Here is a 20711-nt window from a genome sequence, read left to right as displayed (position 1 = left end):
GTGTTTTGGTGAAAAACAGAAACTGGCACAAACTGTGTGTGTTAAATCAGGAGTCACTTTATCCGCCAAGTAAACATATTGCACATTGGCATGGTGGCACTAAGGCAGGAACATACAGACACACATTTGTTTTATTTCCTAGCTTCTTCTGACATGAACGAAAAATTAATGTAGAGGTGTCTTCTCAACTGAGCAAGTTGAGTTGCAGTGGCGTTGTAGAAATTCTGCACTACTAAATGTACAATGTTAAATAATTTTAGTTTCAAGTGAAAACTTTCAGATTTTTAGGAACTTTCGGCTTCTGCTTTGGTCCAGATTCTTTCATTGTGTGTTAAGGTGATCTTTGGAACAGATTCTTGGTTTACTCTTTATGTGTAAAGTGTTGCAAACATGCACAACATGTCATTAAAGATATTAGCATCCACTATCTAATAATACAGGGCAACCATTACTGAAAGCTTTAACTCCTCCACTGTTCCCAGACAGATTCCTATTCTGCTCATCTGTGGCTCTATGTTTTTAATTTGGGTTCCTTAATATTCATTTTTACAGTTTAAACTAAAGTTCCCTATTAATTGCAGCGTAGGCGTGTCCGTTGTTTTATAAGTGGTTAAGTGGTGACATCCAATAGACTCAAATAAATTTGTCTCTCCTGGGTTCGGTGTCTTTGACGTGGTCCAAGCATGTTTATCCCTCAATTTTTTCCACTTTGTACACTTCCTAACATTCATTCCAACAGTTTCAGAAACCTGAACTATAGTAATTTCCTGATATGTGTGAGTCCATATATTGATGCTGTGATAATTATTCATCATAGTGAGGCAATGTTTGTTATTCTCTCACTGATAAATTCAAAAACTACATAAAGAAAAATAGTTGGAAAATGTACAGGAGGCAGGCTGAGCAGGCCAATCACGTAGTTGCATTTCTAGGTGCACAGCAGTTTATGCTGTTGGTTACAGAGTACGATTTCAGGGGAGTTTACGGCTATGGTGTACATTTACCTTTGAAGCATAAGTGCCCACTATGTCTGTGCAATGTCAGACTGCACCAGTGTGAGAGTTGCAGCTAATAGTAACATTTACCAAAGCAAGAGATAACTGTGGAAAATATTTTACCTGAACTTTAGAGTTTTTAGCACTTAAAGAAACAAATTTCAACTCATTTTAATTTTGAATTCTGTAAGAACACTTATTTTGAAATTTCATTACATTTCCTTTATCCGGCAGTTCTGTTTGTTGTAACTTTTCCTGGCTTTTCACCAGGATAAATAAAGGATAATAATAAAAAATATTTGAACATCTTCCTTCCTTCCATCTATCTCTTAAACGGATGTGCCAATCTGAATGAAACTTTGGATGAACACTGTTGTATAGCAATTATAAACTGTCATATGTCTTTTAAATGATTTTTCATGAATCCCTTTTGATTTTTATACTGATCATCACCCCACGAGTACGGAAGAGGATTAGGACCACTGGAAAAAAAAGTGGGGATGTCTTTTTTTTTTCCCAGAAAAAAAGTCAGTTCTGCTAGTATTATAGCAAAATGCTACTTTTATTTACTTTCAATGTTACAATACACCTAAACTGTTTCAAGGGTTATAAAAAATTTTAAATGCCATTACCCGTTACATGCTTCAAGCTGACACATACTTGTCTACAGTAATGTGTTATTTTTCGGTCTGCTGCATGATAATTATTTTAAAGTGTTGTTGCAGCAAGTGTCAGAATGTCTAATTTCTTTTCTACATTGTTTCCTCTGTGTAATTAGCTCCACCAGTGACTTTATGTAAAATAGTTATGCCAAGTTTTAATTGATTAAAAGTCAGCGTGTTATTGCAAGGAAGAACAATGTAGATCCAATTAGCACTGTAATGTGTAAACATGAACACTAACTCCCATGGTGCACCAGGGTCTGAATGTGTGTGTGTATGTTATTCAGTGATCAGCCTCATTTCTTAATCATCACTTTCTGCTCCAGATGAGACTTTATGAGGGGACTAAATTGCCTTAAAGGGATTTCTTATTAAAGGGATTACACCCATGTAATCCCCTTTGTCCCAGCGGACCCCCAAAAAACCTGAACACACACACAAACATACATAACCAGATTAGCATGTGGAAATAAATGTGCACAATCTTTTTTGATATGCTACAAATGAAAACACACATGTTAAATGGCAGAGCACAACCATCACACCTTTGAAACTTGTGTACCTAATTATGTGTGTGTGTACATGTGCGTCACACAAGCTGTGTTTGTGCATTTCTAACCTTGACAGGAATTTGTTTGTGCAAGCTGCGTGTTTTGCTTTTGCAAGCACCAGTCAGTGTACATGTGTGATTTTGTGTAAGCGTAATGCTGTGGTTTTCGATGGTGCTCGCTCGTCTCATCCCCAATTAACGAAGACAAATCCGCTTCCATCGCCACTAATGAGAGTCTTTAAGGTGAAGGGACTCTGTATTTATTTAATAAGAGGGAGCTTATTTATTCCATTTCCATAAGAAAGACAAAATGCTGCTGATTCTCCACGGCTGACAAGGAACGGATTAGAGGAGCGGGATGAGAGGAGAAGAAAGAGCAGGAGAGAAGGGATGAAAGAGAGAGGGGTGGAGGTGTTAGTTGGGGTGTTAAAAATATAATACTAGTGTAGCATTCCTAGAGCGATTGCAATTGCGAGCAAGAGTGGCTGCAGTGTTAAACAGAAGACCCAATCAAAAACAGTGGTCAAAATCATAGCCCATTCTACCAAATGGTAGACCTTCTAAACTATCCTACTCTTTAAGGTTATTACTGTTTTTTCTGTCCAGACCATGACACTCACAAGAGGATTCCTCCGATTGTAGTAATGCTTAGCACCGTGGCTTTGTTGTGCAACTTCCCCGTCCTAAGTTTAAGATGGGGAGGGTAGCAATAAGACCCCAGCCCAGAGCAAAGCAGGTGTCAATGATAACAGATATGACACTGATAGCTCAGGTGGAGGTTGGTTGCAGAGCACCTTGCAGGTGTGCAGCAACTTTGAGCAGGCCAAACTAGATTTTCCAAATGGATGCATAGAAGAACATCACAACAGTAAGATTATCTAATCTGCTAGGCTTGTGGCAGAGCTCGAGTTTTTGACCTGCCTGAAAGTGTATATAATATTTTACATATAGCCATTCTTTTACTACACAGTAAAAGTTTGGTTTTTTATTGAAAACACTTTGATTAGTAAATACTCAGATGGCACCATCTTTACTTAACAAGGTCACTTACCAATAAAATATAACATGTCAAAGAGAAAATAAAAAAAAGAAAAGAAATACTATTCACTAGACGTGAATATTTTGCAATAAACTGATGCATTTGCCTTTTCCAAGAGATTTTTCTGTTAAGTAAGACTCTTAATTGCCTCTCTTTTCTGCTTGCTCAATAACTCCATCTACAGCAGACTTTTAATGCATGTTCAATGCATTTTGTCTTTTCTTCCTGAGGGAAAATCTTCAATCCTACCAGTTCTACAAAAGTGTGCATTGTGAAATGAATCGCCTTTATTGTATTGGTGGAAGTAGAAGAGTGACATAAGGGAACAGGGTGAATGTAGGAATCAAAGGAACTGCATAGGATATAGAGATATGGAACTATGGATTGAAAAATAGCCATGGAGTAAAGGGTGGAGGAGAAAGAAAGACGACAAGCTGCGGAGTAGGAAGACAAAGAATGAAAGGTCAGCAAAAAAAGATGAAAATGATGCCCCAAAGAACAGAATATTAGCAATTAACAATTTCCAAACTGTCCAAAAACCAACAGCCATTGCTTCTCCATATTTGAGATTTGAGTGTTTTTCAGCACACACAAATTCTTCACTGGTTTGTGGGACCAACTATTAAAATAAATGACAAATAATAAACAGTAAACTATGAGCCAAGACATTAAAGATTGTGTAGAAACAAAAGAAAGAACGAAAGGGGATTTACAGGATGATTTTTAACAACGCTTTATTTCTGCAGGTGGAGCTCACTGGTAGCAGTGTGTTTGACTACATCCACCCTGGCGATCATGTGGAGATGGCAGAGCAGCTTGGGATGAAACTTCCTCCAGGCCGAGGGATGTCTCTATCCCAGGGAGCAGTCAACGAAGACGGGGCTTCTTCAGCTTCTTCATCGTCACACTCTGAGACACCTGAACCAGGTAGGTAAACAAGGGAGAGTGGCTTCAAGTTAGTCTTGCAGAGTATTTTCACCACAGCAGAGAACAGAAGTTACAAAGCTTCAAACAGCACAATACTTATGACAGCTGCAAAGTACTTAACCATCAAAGTTAATCAATCCATATGAGTTCTAGGGACTTGAAAAATTCACAACAGCCTTTTCTTTTTAAGAGATTGATGATTGACCTTGATAAAACCAAAGGAGAATTGCAATGACTCTGACTAAACCAGACAACTCAAGACTTTTGACTCAGAAGGCTTCTATATCCTCTTGAAAAGTATGCAGATAAACCTTTTTGGACTAGATTTTTCAGGATGTTTCTCCTGAAGCTAGATGAAATCAAAGTTTGTAACAGACTGATTGAAACACATTGAAATAGCATCGACGAGCACTTTATATAGCAGTCAAATTGTAGGTGGAAGTGTTAGCCTTAGCAGAATATCTGAACAGTCGTGGGTCTAGATGTTTGAGTCTGAATTATGTCGTCAAGGTGATGCATGCAGGAAAAAAATGACCAGTCAAAAGTGTAAACATATGTTTTTGATCCTGTTAAGTTGGCCATTTAAACATGGGAGTCAGTGATGCTTCTGTGTTGGCTCCATTTTTCAGTCTGCAGGGTTCTCCTTGGTCGCAACCCATTTCTCGCTAACATTCTCTAACCTTGATGCTTCTATCGTTTGCTGAATGTTTGAACAAATTGATTCAACACACTGTAGAGCCATCACTGCTATAAACTGGGAAAGGACACATTTCTCATTGGAATTCTTTGCCTTGTCTCCTCCATCCCTCCATCCATTTACCCCTCCATCCTCTCCTGCACCACATGTTCAAGACTTTTTACCTTACAAACGCTTTGGATTGCTCTCTCTCTCTTTCACTTTCTCCCTCTCTCATGCTGATGATAATTTAAGTATTAGGGGAAAATCCATTTATAAATTAAACAAAATGACTTGATATCCATCGAGTCCCTTAGTTCATCAGCCTGTTCAAACAAGGAGTTGAAGATTGGCTTCGTGGCAGCCGGGGTCTTCGGAGACGGCACCGTAATTAGATCTGCCGCGGATTTATTCTTGGCTGATTGGTGCAGCTGATGGATGGGTGGGGGCTTTAAATTAATTGAAGTTCCACATTTGAGGTTTTTGTTCCCCCATTTTTTTTCCTTTGACATTCTGCAAACCTCTAACCTGGTCTCTCCACCCTCCAAACTGGATATGTATAGAGAGACAGGATAAGAGCACATGTATGTGGTCATCAGCATCTTTTTGTCTGAAAAGAAAGAAAAGCAGCAGAAATTAAACATGTATAGGCAGAAAATAATACAAATGGGAGTTTACATGAATTTCTTTGTGATTCCTAAGTTAATTCAACCACACGATGAAAAAGAGCAAAAGAGAAAAGCAAGGAAACGAGGACAAAGGTGTTTGTTCTCCCATGTTAATTTGCCTAGAGAGATGGAAAGAAAGAGAGGCAGGGGATGTAGGGACATGTTTGAATGTGCATGAGTGCTTAGCAATGTTAATTTGTCCAGAGAAAGAGAGAGAAAAGGGAGGGAGAGGTTTCAGGCAGACATGTATGGATGTGAAAGAGTGATCCCCAATGATAACTTGACCAGAGAGAGAGGAAGAGGGAGGATTAGGATTCATGCATGTGTTATTTAATGTTAATTTGCCTTTGGAAAAGGAAGGGGGGCAGCAGAGCTGGTATGAATTTGTATGAGTTTTTCTCAGGAGAAGAAGGGGCACCTGAAATAATTCAGGTGTCCAGGGTAACAGTGCTGTTCATCTCAACCTCCAGTATTGTAAATTGGATGTTTTTCAGTTCTTTCACTGGTGCTTTTTTCTCTGAGTTGGATTGTTTCTGCAATGAGATTTTGGGGCATCGGTCTGTCCTGTGTCTTTTTCCTTGACTCTACAGCCACACTAAGGGTGGGTGATATCCTTCTGCGGTGTTTAGGACTGTAGCCTCAAAGGTGATGTAGACCAGGTTTGAATCTCCTGGTTGGCTGGATACTTTCTGTGTGGACTTCAGATGTTCTTCGTGCACCTCCATGGGTTTTTTGTCATTAGGGGTTGAGGAAGGATCTAAAAGCCGGAATAAACTAAAACTGAATTAAATTTTATTTACATAGCCCCAAGTTACTACAACAGCTGCCTCAAGACACATTATATTGTTATGCAAAGACCCTACAGTAATTCAGAGAATACAGAAAAAACCCCAACAATCAGATGACCTCCTATGAGCGATCTCTTTGGTGACAGTGGGAAGGAAAAACTCCCTTTTAATATTTGCTAAAACTGATTGGGGTGGAAGTTCAACAAAGTACATCAAAGACCAGAACATACAGCAAAGAAACCAAAGATTTAAAATTCTTCAACAATGACAAACATGAAATAAATCCACAGGCTGACAAAGAACTTTTTATTTTTCTTCAGTGATTGACACCATCAATCAAGTGTATTACACTCATCTTGTAAAAGAATCCATGCGCCAATGTTCTTTCACCCCTGTAAATCTATATGTAGTATAATCATGGATATCCACTTTGAATCATATAATCTTTGATCAGAGCAGTTGTGAGAAAATATGTTAATACTGGTCAGTTCTTTATGAAAACTTTTCGAGAAACAGCAGCTTTATTCTGAAAAAGCCTTACCCTTATCCTCAATCCTAAGGTTTTAAATCTCTAATTGCTCTCATCTACTAACTGGAAGGTTGGTGGTTCAATTCCTGGCTGTTACAGTCTGCATGCCAAATATCCTTGGGTAAGATACTAACCCCAAATTGCTCTCCAATGCATCTTTCAGAGAATGAATGCATGTCATTCTTAGATAGAAAGCTCTTAAGTATAGAAAGAATGGGTGAATTGGGCATCTTTGGTTTGATTCTATAGCAGTGAAACAATACTAAAGGTTAACATTTTTTTTAATTTCAGTGAGTTTCTGAATTTGATTGTGAATCTCAAATCATCTCATTTTAAAGCCAAGTCAAAACGGCCCTTTTGTTTCAAAGGAACTTACTGTTCCACGGTACAAAGCAAGAAATTAAGTTCAGATCAGACAGGGTCATTATAGTCAAAAAGCAGAAATCATTTTTTCCTCATTTCCATCCAAAATGAGTTGAGCATGTTGAAATCCACAGGGAGGGAAAGCAACAGAAGGATCTCAGCACAGAACAGAGAAGCTTCAGAAACAGCAGATATGGCACTAGTTCCAACACAGTAAATAAGGTGGAGGTGGGTTGTAAATGGGCTTGCAGAATATAGGATTTGCCAGTTGTATATTTAGATATCAATTAGCTGATCTGCTGGTGTGCCTGCTGTATCACTATGCTCCATTAATTATAAATGATATCTACAACAGAATACAAGACCATGTTTCTGCAGAAAGCAATATCTGTGTCATGACCAGTTTTTATTTATAAATTCCAATTTGATACAAGACGTGAACTCCAGCATTTGCTCACTGCAGATGGCCATGAATGTTTATGGTTAATGTTTAAAAGATTATATTATTATTTGTGGAATGACTTTAGGGAAGATTCTGATCAGTCACAAACATGCTCTGCAGCAGGACAATGAGCCCAGATATCTGAGGAGACACCCACAAAGCTAAGATAACAGCATAAGCAGATTTCCAGTTAACTGCCTACAACTTATTGTCATGTTTGCTAAATAAATGAGACTCTGTCCGCATTTCAAGAAACCAAAAGTTGTCTTTTCCATGTGAAGTTCGCCAGTCTCAATTTGAAAAAGAATTTATTAACTGGCTTTACCTCACTGGTTGCTCTGTTGTAATATATCAGAAAGCTGACCCCATCATTTTAATTACAGTCACGCTCATAAAGTATTGAAATTGGAGTTAAAACACGAGATGACCTTGGAGGAGAGAGCTTCCTTTGAAGCTCAACGCTTCTATTTTCAACACCCTCTTGCAGTTAAAGAGAGTCATCTTTAAAAGCGCATGACGCAATTTGACTAATATCAGTCAAACTGAGCCTGAGAGGCTCAGCATCTCTAACTGTTCTGAAGGGTGAGTGGTTGAAAATTATTACTCCTAAGTGTAATTCAGAGTCTCAGAGAGGAGGAAAACTCTCCATGCAGTTCTTATTTTCTCTCACTTCAGTATCTTCTTTACATACCATCAGTTCAGGGTCACATAGTCATCGGGAATGTATCTGATGTGAGCTGGCTGTTGACTTTGACCTTTGACATCCTTACAATGAAGGAGGTGGTTAATGGTTGCATGCTTTGGCACAGCTGTAAGATTTGGGCAATGGTAAAATGGTAAATGGCCTGCATTTGTATAGCGCTTTACACTACATTCAGTCATTCACCCATTCACACACAGGCAATGACAAGCTACATTGTAGCCACAGCTGCCCTGGGGCGCACTGACAGAGGCGAGGCTGCCGGACACTGGCGCCACCGGGCCCTCTGACCACCACCAGTAGGCAAACTTGGGGTTAGTATCTTGCCCAAGGATATTTGGCATGCAGCCAGGAGGCAGCCTGGGATCGAACCACCGACCTTCTGACCTGCTGACCTGCTCTGCCACCTGAGCTACAGCCACCCCAAGGTTTTTGAAAACTTATTTTGTGGAAGTAAGGCTGCTAAAGGTTTTTTGGACAAATTCTATAGGCTTTTGCTGTAATACTGAAGGTTTTGCAAGATTTAATCAGTGCATTTATAAAATAATTTCTAATAATTATATTGTTAAAGATAGGTTTGTGTTTAAACCTAGTGTTTTTGTCGCACCATGGAAATGTGTAACATGACCAAATGAGTGCTTCGCTAAAATTGTAAGATCTTGCCTCAAACAAAAGACCAGTTACTAAAACTCATTCTCATCATCTAATACCTATTAAACACAAAGCTTTTCAGATTCTTAAAAATCCTGAAATGTTGCATTCTTACTAGCCTGTTACACAAAATGAATATCAAACATGTAATTTAGCATTGAGTAAGTGTAAATGCTCTGACCTTTAGTTTTAATCTGTGCAATTTCCTTGCTCCAAAGCAGCCATTAGTTTGAGTACTTTTCTTTGTTTAATCTTTCAAAAACCATTTAAACTTGGGGAAAGTGTAAAGGAAGATCAGTAACTTGTCACTGTTAAATTTGAGCCAACTTGGATAATTGTATACAGCACAGCACCTGTCATGCAGTTTGATTTGCCACACTGATCTAGGAAGTCATCAGTGGAAACCTATTGTTAAATGACACTTATGAGGGGAATTACTGTCTGCCACAAAGTAACTTCAACCAGTCGGATTTAAGGCATAGATAGAAGGAGAAACCAGCCACAGCTTCAAAAACTAGCAAGTAGTCAGTGTACCTAGCTATAGAGTTAGCATGTTGTTAAGTATATTAGGGATATCTGGTACTCCCATGTTCATGTTTTTCCTTCATCATCATCATAATGTTAGTCCAAGATCAACATTGCCATTGGCAAATACTGTCTTGTGAGCATTTAGTTAGCATTAGCCAAGAAGTTAGCTAAAAGCTGCTTTATTGCTTTTACTAAAAAAACAACATGAGTAAGCTAAATTTGGCTAACAGCAAATCAAGTTTCACTTAAAATGCTTACCATTTGCTCCAGAGGAACTATAAGCAATAGCATTTTTTCAATTTTTCCCCACATTGCAAAGCTACGATATCACAACAATGTAATGGTGACTTGCAATGTTAATCATGGAGCAACAAGATCAACAGGGTGATATCAGTTATAACTATTATTAAACACTTTTTGTTATCATTGTAGGAATATTTACAGGCAGTTTCTCATTCTCTGCAAGCATATAGCTTTAATCTCGGCAAGATTTAATTTGTCAAAAGTGTGATGGTGGTTTTGCAAATCGGGTGAAAGCCCAGCTGCCTTGCAATGTCATATAGATGCTTATATAAAAATAGCACTACTGCCTCTGGATATTCAGCAACTGAATAGTAACTGAATTTGACACTCACATTCACATCCCTCTTGCAATATTCGAGGTTCTGTTTGTGTCAGACACTTGATTTAATTGTTTCTCCCATGAGTTCGTGAAAGGGAGCGCATCTTTCAATCCAAGAGAATTTGATCCTGTTTTGCTTTTAGAGGTTTGCTGTTCAGCAACATTCTAACATCTCTGATGTCAAAGTGATTTTTGAACACAGCAAGAGGGCAAGATTTCAAAAACCATCCCTTCTTCAAACTGCATGACCACACAATGATGACACCTCTGACAGAAAAATGACAGTGAGTTTTTACATCCGTCATTTCCTTTGCCTTATTATCCAAACTCAAGATTAGGTCTTTGCTGCTTTAATGATCTGATGTGCCTTCAGGCTTCAGTACGCCTTAGACTATCTCTGCCTGAGCAGGAAGAAAACACCTGAGACGAGACATGTATGTTCACATTTCCAGAATCATGACAACAGTTTCAGTTTTTCTTTCTGTTTGTCTTCCAGTTAAACTTTAGTTTGAATAGTTGACTCGAAGGACAAAGCAGTACCTACATGGTTTGCCTTTGAGCCACCTGCCTTCTTATTTACACTCACTTTCATTCTCATTCACTCCATCTTCATAAAAGCTTGCATTTAATGGAGTATTTATTTCAATTTTCTCTCATCAGAGGGCAAAATTTCTAAGAAAACCAGCTCAGTTTAAAAGTCTTTCTGGAAGTAAGAGTAATTCTGCCCTCCAGGAAAACACCATAAGTTCTCCATTACTAGCTCCTTGCGGTCTAATTGTCCGCGGCATTGCCTTATTTCAACATCATAAGTCTTTGATTATTGTTGCTAATTATGCTATTAGCACAATGGAGGGGAATAATTCGTCATAATCACTCACATTTATCATAATTATCCAAGTTTACAGTCACCTACGTTTAATGTCATGTAGAGTAGCCATTGGCAGCGGCTGCTGCCCAAGGACAAATTTACTCAGTGTGTGTGTGTGTGTGTGTGTGTGTTCGGTAGTCGAGTGTGTTTGTATTTGCATTTGAAATGTCACTTGTACTCCAGGACAGGAGGCAAAGGTCAAATCTGGAGGGATATTTACACATGTACACTGTTCTCTTGTATTACACACTCTAGTTGTCATTCACCTCTTTCTTCAAGCCTCATTTTCTCAAATATTTTTGTTTTCCTCAAAGGCCTTTAAAAAGAGCTTGAGCTGTACATCATATAGAGCACTATAGCTAGGTAGCAAACAAAAGTTTCAGGGTTTTTCTTAGTAGCTTGCTTTGGTAATGTTTTCCAAACATTTGGAGGTGTGTTATGATTTATATGGATTCAGACTCCAGTCACTGAAAGAAAAAAAAAATTCTCCCAAATCCACCTCAGTTGGATGTTCTTTGTATGAGCACAAATGAAAATGAACTTTTCAAGATATAATCCACCTTTCACTCCTGATTTCTTCTGAGCTGAGTATGTGATCATTTTGATTTGTAATCATATTCATACGTGCTTCTAGCAAAAGCAAACCCGCACACTTTCTTTTGTCAGTTGTGTGTTTGGTTGTTTTGTCTAACTCAGTGTTGGTTTTATTTTTTTATTACCAGCTTTACTTCGTGATATCTCGCTCAATGACCACTAGAAGGGACTTCAGTCCTCCTGTATTGCAATGTATTAGCTATTGCAATTTTTTATGGCAAGTGCAAGAAAAGTTTGTATAAGGACCAGGACACTGCAGCCTGTGTCCAATGTGTGTATCTTTGATTTTTAGCTTTCACTTTGTTAAACTTGCTATTTGATTTCACTTTGGTTATGCGGCAGTGGCTTCCCAAGAAAGTTCTTGGTTCGTGTTTTTTTCCGGTCCATGCTTGTTAGATTTCTTGGTGATTCTTTCTGGATTGGCAGAAACCTGAAGTTTGATAACTGCTTGGTTAGGCTTAGAAAACATCATGGTTAAAATACACTTATCCACTGTGTTAATCTTGCATATTGAAAAACTGATGCTCAAGACTGCACAGCACTAAGGGCAATCACACTACCTCCATATGTTATGATTTGGTAGTAAGATTGGGCACTTGTAATTTGAAACATCAGGGTCATGGCTCCTTGTTGTGAATGGATATGTAAATTAAGTGAATGGAATAAGTATAAGAAAATATATATGACATATTATAAGTTTATATATTATGAAGATGATTAAAGCATATAAAAGAACCTGCACAGGTTGTACGATGTCAGGTTACAACCGTTACCAGCTACGCTGGTGAGCTGATTGTTTCTAGATAATGATCAAGGTTAATACATGATTGTTTTTCTTCGGTAAACTAATTAGTGAGGGATAGCTCACTCTCACAAGCAGAGTTACCTACAGTCTTAACAGAAAAAAGATTTTTTTCAGTCTCGAAGTCTTGCGTAAAGCTGTTCTGTTTTTCAGACCTGGTAAATGATTTCTATACAGCAGATCCTCTAAACTCCACACTCAGTGGGAAAATTAGTCACAATGGATTTTCTGAAAGTGCTCAGATTAATTAAATCAGTGTCTTTTTTTAAGCAAAGCAATAAAACCACTTGAGGCAAACAAAGAACTTTTCAGAAGCAGAGGATTATTACTAGAGCAAAATTATCCGTTTGGTTAAGTTTTATTAAACCGCCACCCGCTCGCCACCGCTCTAAATGGAATCTTTAGAGTACACAATGGCCAATCACACACCATTATTATTAGAGTTTTCTAATTAGGCTTCTTAACAAGGACGGGGCTGTTTACAATGGAAGCCGGAGCTGTTCAGATAACGGCAGCAGAGGACAGGACGGCACCGGACGGCAAATAAAGCGTTCCTCACTGCTATCTTTCTGTCACAGCAATGATAACATGGGAACTCTTCAAGGTCCAACACTCAACTTTTAATTTGTGGGGAGGCACGAAGGGTGTGTGTGTGAGAGTGAGTGAGTGAGCTCAAACTAAGTTTAGAGAGTGATATGTCACACACAGTAAGGAGGGCTGCCCCTGACGGTGCAAAGAGAAGACGATGTGTTAATGTTTCAGTATTACAGCACAGGAATAAGAAAAGACTAACTAAAGTAAGAAAAGTACAAGCAGGGGAAGAAATTAAGAAATGATGTTTAGCAGGTCACTGAAATATAAAAGAAATCAAGGATAGAGAGTGGAAAAACTAAATAGGAACAAGAATTAATCCAGTTTAAAACAGGAAGGACGAATGGGGTAAACTGGTGGAACTTAAGTGAATAAATAATAGACCAGAAAAGAAAGGCCCCATATAGCACTTTATTATATGGAAGGAAAAAAGGAAGGAAAAAAATGGATAAGCATTTGACTATGGAAGAATGAATGTGGAAATGGATTTTACAGCATGTTTACCAATGGTATGAATGAAAGCAGAAAAGAAGGGAGGAAAGATTGTCAAAGATGGGCATGAAGGTTAACATGGATAGACACTGAAAACTAATAAGGGACAAAAAACCAAAATAGATTCAGTTTAATAAAAGGAAAGCAACAAAAAGAGTAAATTGGAGGCTTAATCAAAAAGGTATCTAACAAGTTTAAATATGATGGGACAGAGAGAAGGAAGGAAGGAAAAGCTGATATTTCAAGTGACAAAGATAGATTAAAAAGTGGGGCATGAAGCTTGAACCGAACATCCCAGCAGAAAGTGAGACATGATAGAAAATCAAGACAGGGTCTAAGGTCGCAAGTCTGTACCCACATAAGATCACATTAACATGATGGCAAGACGAGCTATTCTGATTTCCTGGAGACTTACTCTAACCGTACCCTAAACCTGAAGCCAATGAGAGGCCTTCCATTACCTGTTCAGGGTAGTTTGCTCTGGTATTCCCAACAACGTATCAGCAGCACATACTGTACTTTATTTATACACACTGGAACAGCAAATATGGATTCATCTGAGGCTGAAAAAAAACAAAATAAGACATTTCCTCCTGTTTGTTAAATGTCTCTTACAGATGAACTTGAGGTTTCACAACCAACACTCTGTGACCGGTACCGGATCTGTTCACGTTCTTCTCCCTATCAGAGCTAGGCGATGACCCTCTTCAAAGTCTCAGTAGAAGTAGTAATCATGTAAAACAACGGGTGCACGTCTGTTCCATCTGATCAGAGACAATAAGTCATAGTTTGTGTTCATCAGGAGCCAGAGCAACTCTTCACAGACATGTTTGTAAAACCAGTTAGCAGCTCAGTGAACACGGCCGCCACATCTATTCCTCCTCACGCCTTCCTCTGATTACGGATGCTAATCTGTTCAGTTCATCCATCTGTCCCTCTCTCTGCTGCCGCCTGGATTCAATTACACCAAGCATGCGCCTCGCTCTGTTGTCCCCGTCCTCTCTGTTTCTTCTTCCTTCTCATCGTGTTCTGCTTCTTGTGTTGTTGTTTTTTGTTTGTTTTTTGTACTTCCCTTTCTTGTTTGGTTGTCTTTTATCTGGGGACACTGCGCTCGTCTGGCCAAACATGAACAGAGGGACGAGGAGAGAGATAGAAATTAAAAGAGAAGAAATAACAACAGAAGGACTCAGAGACACAGAGGCGGAAAAGTGAAGACTGAGTTATGAATTAATTTAACATGGAAATGGGCTGTTTAGAAAAAACTGTCCTGAACAGTGATAGAAGTTGCAGCGATGCAACTTTGAAAGACCACTGATTAAATGTAATAAAATGTGTTCCTAATTGTGTTGTTGAGCGACAAATATTTGCAACATGTAATAAGAAGTTACAAGTCCATTTGAATTTAGTTACTAATCAAATGCTGATAATTTTATAGTCATAGTCATTATTTGTTAGTCAAACCCTAAAAGAGCACATTATTCCAGTGTGGCCGATAAACCTAAAACCAAAAGATTTACATTATTAACCTATTAACCTATATATTAATGATCAGCTATAATGCTTTTAATATTTCAGTGTGTTCAGCATGCATTCCATATTTTCCTTTTTAGTCATAATTAGGGTACCCAAAGAAATCTGGAATCATTAGCTATAGAAAATTTCCCAAAGCATCCTGCATTAGCAAGCTAGCATTTTTTTTTTTCAGGTTAAGGTAGATTGTTTAACTTGTCTATGATCTGCTCTATGATTTTGCAAGGAACTGCAAAGAAGGTTCTTTGGTGTCCAGGTTGACAGATGAGTTCTGGCAGAAGTCTCTGTTAATTATGATGTTTGCAGATGACACTGTGATCTGTAGTGAGAGTAGGGAGCAGTTGGAAGAGAGCCTGGGGAGGTGGAGGTATGCTTTGGAGAGAAGAGGAATGAATGCCAGTAGAAGTACGACAGAATACATGTGTGAGTGAGAGGGACGCAGGTGGAACGGTAAAGAAGCAAGCACAATTACCTGAGGTTAACAAAAAGCAAAAAACAGTGCACAAGAGAGGTGAAGACGAGAGTGCAGACAGTGTGGAGTGGATAGAGACGAGCGTCATGGGTGAGTTGTGACAGAGGGAAGCTAGAGTGAAAGAGAATGTTTACAAGCTGGTAGTGCGACCGGTTGTATATATGCAGATGACAGAAATGATGAAATGCTAAGCTTTTCGCTGGGAGTGACCAGGATGCACAAGATTAGAAATAAGCAGATCAGAGGGACAGCTCAGGTTGTTGTTTTGGAGACAAAGTTAGAGCGGCTAGGTTGAGATGGTTTAGACATGTGCAGAAGAGTTGCAGTGGATGTATGGGACAAAGGATGCTTTGTTTATATGGTGTTTGTCCAGGCCAAGACTTAAAAAGTCTAAAACTAGGATTCCAGTATAACCATCTCTGAGCTATAATCGTCTGTCTGGAAATGTGCTATATAAATAAATTTAACCTTGAACCACTCTCTGAATGTAGATTGCTTACAAGCAGTTTACCTACCTATTTTGGCCTTAATTAAGTAATGCAGAAAAAAGAAAAACTAACAGACCATTTCTTATAGGGCTTCTTGTGTGTCTAACACTTCATATTCACAAGGTTTAAGCCTCTTCCTCCTCAGGTCTTAGTTGTCACAAAAAGAAAAGAAGAGATCCAGCACCCTGCTATGTTTGGCTAAAGAACAATGCAGGGTAGGAGTGTTATAAGGTGCTGGACACTGTATTTGTTTTGTGACACCGCTGTTGTCACTGAAAATGTCAGAAGAAGAGCCCGTTGGGAAATCTCATATTTGCTGTGTCTGTTTGTATTTGTTTTTGGCTTGTTTTGTTTTTTTCTTTAGCTTGACTGGGACCAAAAGCTATGGATTTATCTGATTCACATCTGCATGTGTGGCACACATGCAAGTACAGTTCTAACCCAGCTCTGCTTTAATTTGTCACGCGTGATCTTTTGACATTTCTCTGTACTTCTTCTACTTCTTGCATTGTGCATTTCATCTAATTCCCCCATTACTTAGCACTTACTTCAGGGGTGGGCAACTCCAGGCCTCGAGGGCTGGTGTCCTACAGGTTTTAGATATCACCCTGTGTCAACACACCTGAATCAAATGATTGGATCAAGGACACATCTAAAACCTTGCAGGACACCCAGGCCCTCGAGGCCTGGAGTTGCCCACCCCTGACTTAATTTCTCCTACACCAAGTGGCGCATCGGGCAGCTAACGATCTCCATTAACGTCGGTCAGTGGCGACTGCCTCGGCTTCGTCCCAAGCGATGTCAACGGTTTTCAGATCATCCGGGCTCAGATCATCAGATCATCCCGACAAGCCCGGATGAGAAAGGACGAGGGTTGGCCGTGGGGTTAGCAACCCCACCCTGCAAAACCGAGTGCTACGGAATCAGCAATGTATGGAATTCACGCATATTATACATTTTTAGATTTTAAGTTTAGTTATTTGCTGGCTTCATTTGCCCTATTGTCCCTAATCAGGCTAAGCGGCAACACAAAGGCTCAATAAATAAGCCCAGGTTTACCATTCTAGCAAGGTTCACATAACAGGTGGTGTTGGCAGCATGTGGCAAGTTACAATGGATAGTGGAGTAGCAGAAGAGTCTGAGGCTATGGTTCTCCCCTGTGTGATTTTTGGGGTTTCTTTCTATTACTGTAGGATCTTTCCTTACAATATAAAGCGCTTCTTGGTGACTGTAATTGAATTGAAAAAAGGTGCAGTGTCTACTCCATGTAAGAGATGAGTTGCTACCCAAGTGGAGGAGTTAAAGTATCTCGGGATTTTGTCCAAGAGTGAGGGGACAGACAGATTGATGCCGGTGCTGGAGTGGTCTGTTGTGGTGAAGAGACTAGGAAAGCAGAGGTGTCGATTTACAGATCGAGCGATGCTCCTACCCATACCAATGTCCATGAGCAGTGGGAACTAACTGAAAGAATTAGACTGGAGATATAAACAGTAGAAATGACTTTCCTCTGAAGGCTGTCTGGGCTCGGGCTTGGAGATAGAGTGCAGAGCTTGGTAATTCTGGATGGGCTGAGTAGAGATGCTTGGAGCCAGCTGAGATGATATGGGCATCTGCCTCCTGGACCCCTCTTAGGTGAGGTGAGTCAGGCATGACCTACCAAGAGGAGCTCCCTGAGGCATCTGCAAAACATGCTGGAGAGATTGCGTCTCATCATCTAACTCCCGTTTCATCATATAAATAGTACGATCATAGATGATGCAGATGTCGCTGCATTTACAATTGTTTATTCTGTAAAATAAATACACAGTAATTCATAATAGGGTTGCACATTTAATTGAAATCTCATTTCAGTGATTGACATGATTTTGGCTTCCCACAATTAAATGAAAATGATTGAACAATATTAAAAATGCATGCTCTGCCAATACAACACAAAAGAAAAAAACATTTGATTTACTTGTGGCCAAATAGCTCAATCTATAAAACTTTACTCTAAAATGCATTTAGCTTGTCCACGTGGGCAGCAGCAAATTTCAACTTGAAGGTGTCAGTTTTAGATTGGGGCTTCTTTCTCGATCAGCACCCTCTCAAGTCCAAGGCAATGTGAAGCTTGCTTCAAAAAAAACAATTCAAAGAAATCATTAAAAGCCCCAAATTACCATGACATTCATGCCCCTGATTATTGTAAATTTGTGACCACAACTGTAACAATTAATGATTTTGCAATATTAGGGCTCATAGAGCAATGAAGTGGCTTTACAGCTTCTAAAAGAAAAGAAGTGAAGTAAACTTGTATATTTCTTATTGATGGTCTGTCAAGGAAAGACAAAAAATTTAAATGGTCTTTAAAACATAGACCCTATCACTACCTGCATAGGGGGCCCATAAGATTTTCTGAATATGTCTATATCTTGAAAAGACCTGATTTGCCAGGTAGGCAGTGTTTTGGTGGGGGTTGACTTCTTAGGTGTGCAGCATTAATTATTATGCCAATGTAACCCACTAACCAGGTGAGCCCCTTTCCAAAATCCAGGCTTAAACCTGAAGTTGACTGAATTGTGGAGTTACCCTAAGCCCCAAATCTTGCTTCACAGTAGCAGGCTCAGGACTAACGCAAGAACTAAACTGTCACTCTCTCTGCAGTCTCCTGACTTTGGCTTGTTTTGCCCTTGTTTTCTGTCTTTCTCCTCCCTTTTGGGCTTTCCAGCAGGCGTCACGTCTCCCTCTGTCTCTGGAAGTAATTATGCAGGTTGCAGATACAGACAATTGCCTATTATCTCTGCGTTGTGTATGCGTGTGTCATTGTGACCTCCGACCTCAGTCAGAACAAAGACGAGCTGTCAGTCTCGTCATCCGTATCAGGGAAAACAAATTGTCTTTTCATTTACCCTCCACCTCAGACTCCACGTCTTCCCTCCTTTCCTCAACCCTATTGTCTCTATACTTCATGGACAATGGTATGCGGACACTTGAATGTGTCATTATGTAAAACATGAGATGCAGACATGCTGATCATTAATGCGCTGCTCTCTCCAGCACATGAGGGTTGGTGTCACTGGTACCTAACCAAAATATACAGATCTGCCCACAAACTTTTGACCTTTTTTGTTTCTCTGTAATCGTTCATCTTCTTTTTTGTCTTTGTTTCACTACCATTCTGTCTTCCCTTTTTTCCCCCCGTCTTTTCATAGGTAGATCAGCTCCCAAAAGAGAAAGTGGAAAAGCTAAATACAGCTTAGAAAAGCCTTAGAGTCCTATCACAGGGAGATCACTGAGAAAGAAGAGGAGGGAGGAGGAGTGAGGAAGATGAAACGAGGGGTTGAGGGGTATCTCAGAGGAGGAAATGCAGGGAGTCAAAAGAGACCAGGAGAGACAAAGCCAGGACTGAGGTGTCTCCAGGCTATTAGAGCACTGTTTGATTTGAGCTCATTGTCCTGATAAGACTGTCAAAATAAAAGTATCTTTTTTTTATCACTGCACTGAAAAAGGAGAGGAAATGTGGGGAGGATGCACTGGGGGAGAAAAGGAAAGGAAATGGAGAAAGTGAGGTGAGGAAGAGGAGGAGGAGGAGTGGAGGTGTGTTACAGATTATATATGAAAAAAACATTGGTTCCCAGGCTTTACCAATGTGGGAAAGGCTTTGAGGAAATATACTGTTACACACACGAACACATGAACTTTGTACTTTTAAAGCTTCGTGAAAAACTGTACAGGAATCTGACTAAATCTCAACTATCCTTCTTCATTGCTTCCTCTTCCTCAATTTCTTCTGTCCCTTGTTCTTCAAATCATTTTCCTTCCTCAGCAGAGGAAGTACAGCTACTATCTTCCACCCTCCCTCACTTTCCTCCTCTTTCTTCTCCTTTCCACTGTTGGCTTGTCCTCTTTTTCCTCTCTGTCTTTACTCCCAACATCGTAGTCTTCATCATCTCCTTCCCTCTTCCTCCCTTCATTTATTTTTGTCCTCTGCCTTTACCTCCTCTATCTCCTCTTTTTCTGCTTGCTTCTTTATCTCTCCCACCTCCTCCTCTTCTTCACTCCCCCATACTTGTCTTCTTTCACACCTCTCCCCTCTGATTTCTTAAGCCCTCTTTTCCTATCTTCTTTTTCCAACCAGTGTCTCCGCTCTTCTCTTCCTCCACATTTTTTAAAAATCACTTCCTATTTCTGCCCCTGCTTCTTTCCTTCCTTCCTTCTTTCCTTCCTCATCCCCCGTCTTCGCCCTTTCCCTGCCTGTTCTCCATTCCCCTGTAGCACCTCCTCCACTTTCATATACCAAACTGTTATCGCTTGGACTTTTCTTCCTGACACAATTTGTCAACTCCTGCCTGATAGAAAACACATTCTATTCATAAGGCGAGTCTCGCCTCCTGCCTTTCCCTCCTCCTCCTCTTCCTCCCCTCCTCTCCCTCCTGACACTAGCAATTCAATTACAGCCATGGAGGCGATAGTGAGCCGGAGAGGCAGGAATATGACAGGACAGTTACAGAGTGTTTACACAATTAAACTTTTCTTTGACAATAGTCTTTCCCTGTGATGAATACCTAGCTCGCTTGTGCTTTCCGTGTGTGTGTGTGTATGTGTGTGTGTGTGTGTGTGTGTCTGTGTGTGAGACCCCATATTTAGATTATTCCTGCTCTTATATATGTATATACTGTGTTTGGAAGAAAGTGAGCTACGGCACATCCTTCACGGTTGCCTGTCTGATCTCCCATGGCTCTGCTCTGCATTGTG

General features: G+C 39.7%; 1 protein-coding gene across 5 annotated transcripts in view; it reads left to right on the top strand.

The window, feature by feature from the left end:
• The window catches only part of npas3 (neuronal PAS domain protein 3), a 333725-nt gene that overhangs the window by 269815 nt on the left and 43199 nt on the right, over positions 1-20711 (top strand). For all 5 annotated transcript variants that reach the window (XM_019349116.2, XM_019349115.2, XM_005455939.4 and 2 more), the window contains one exon: positions 3993-4173. In XM_019349116.2, coding sequence (XP_019204661.1) covers positions 3993-4173 — 181 coding nt within the window. The remainder of the gene's footprint in view (positions 1-3992; positions 4174-20711) is intronic.

This window comes from Oreochromis niloticus, linkage group LG19 (assembly GCF_001858045.2).
Source record: "Oreochromis niloticus isolate F11D_XX linkage group LG19, O_niloticus_UMD_NMBU, whole genome shotgun sequence".
In the NCBI taxonomy this organism is placed as follows: domain Eukaryota; kingdom Metazoa; phylum Chordata; class Actinopteri; order Cichliformes; family Cichlidae; genus Oreochromis; species Oreochromis niloticus.
Note: the sequence above shows the minus strand (reverse complement) of the source record. Positions and strands in the feature narration are given on the sequence as shown.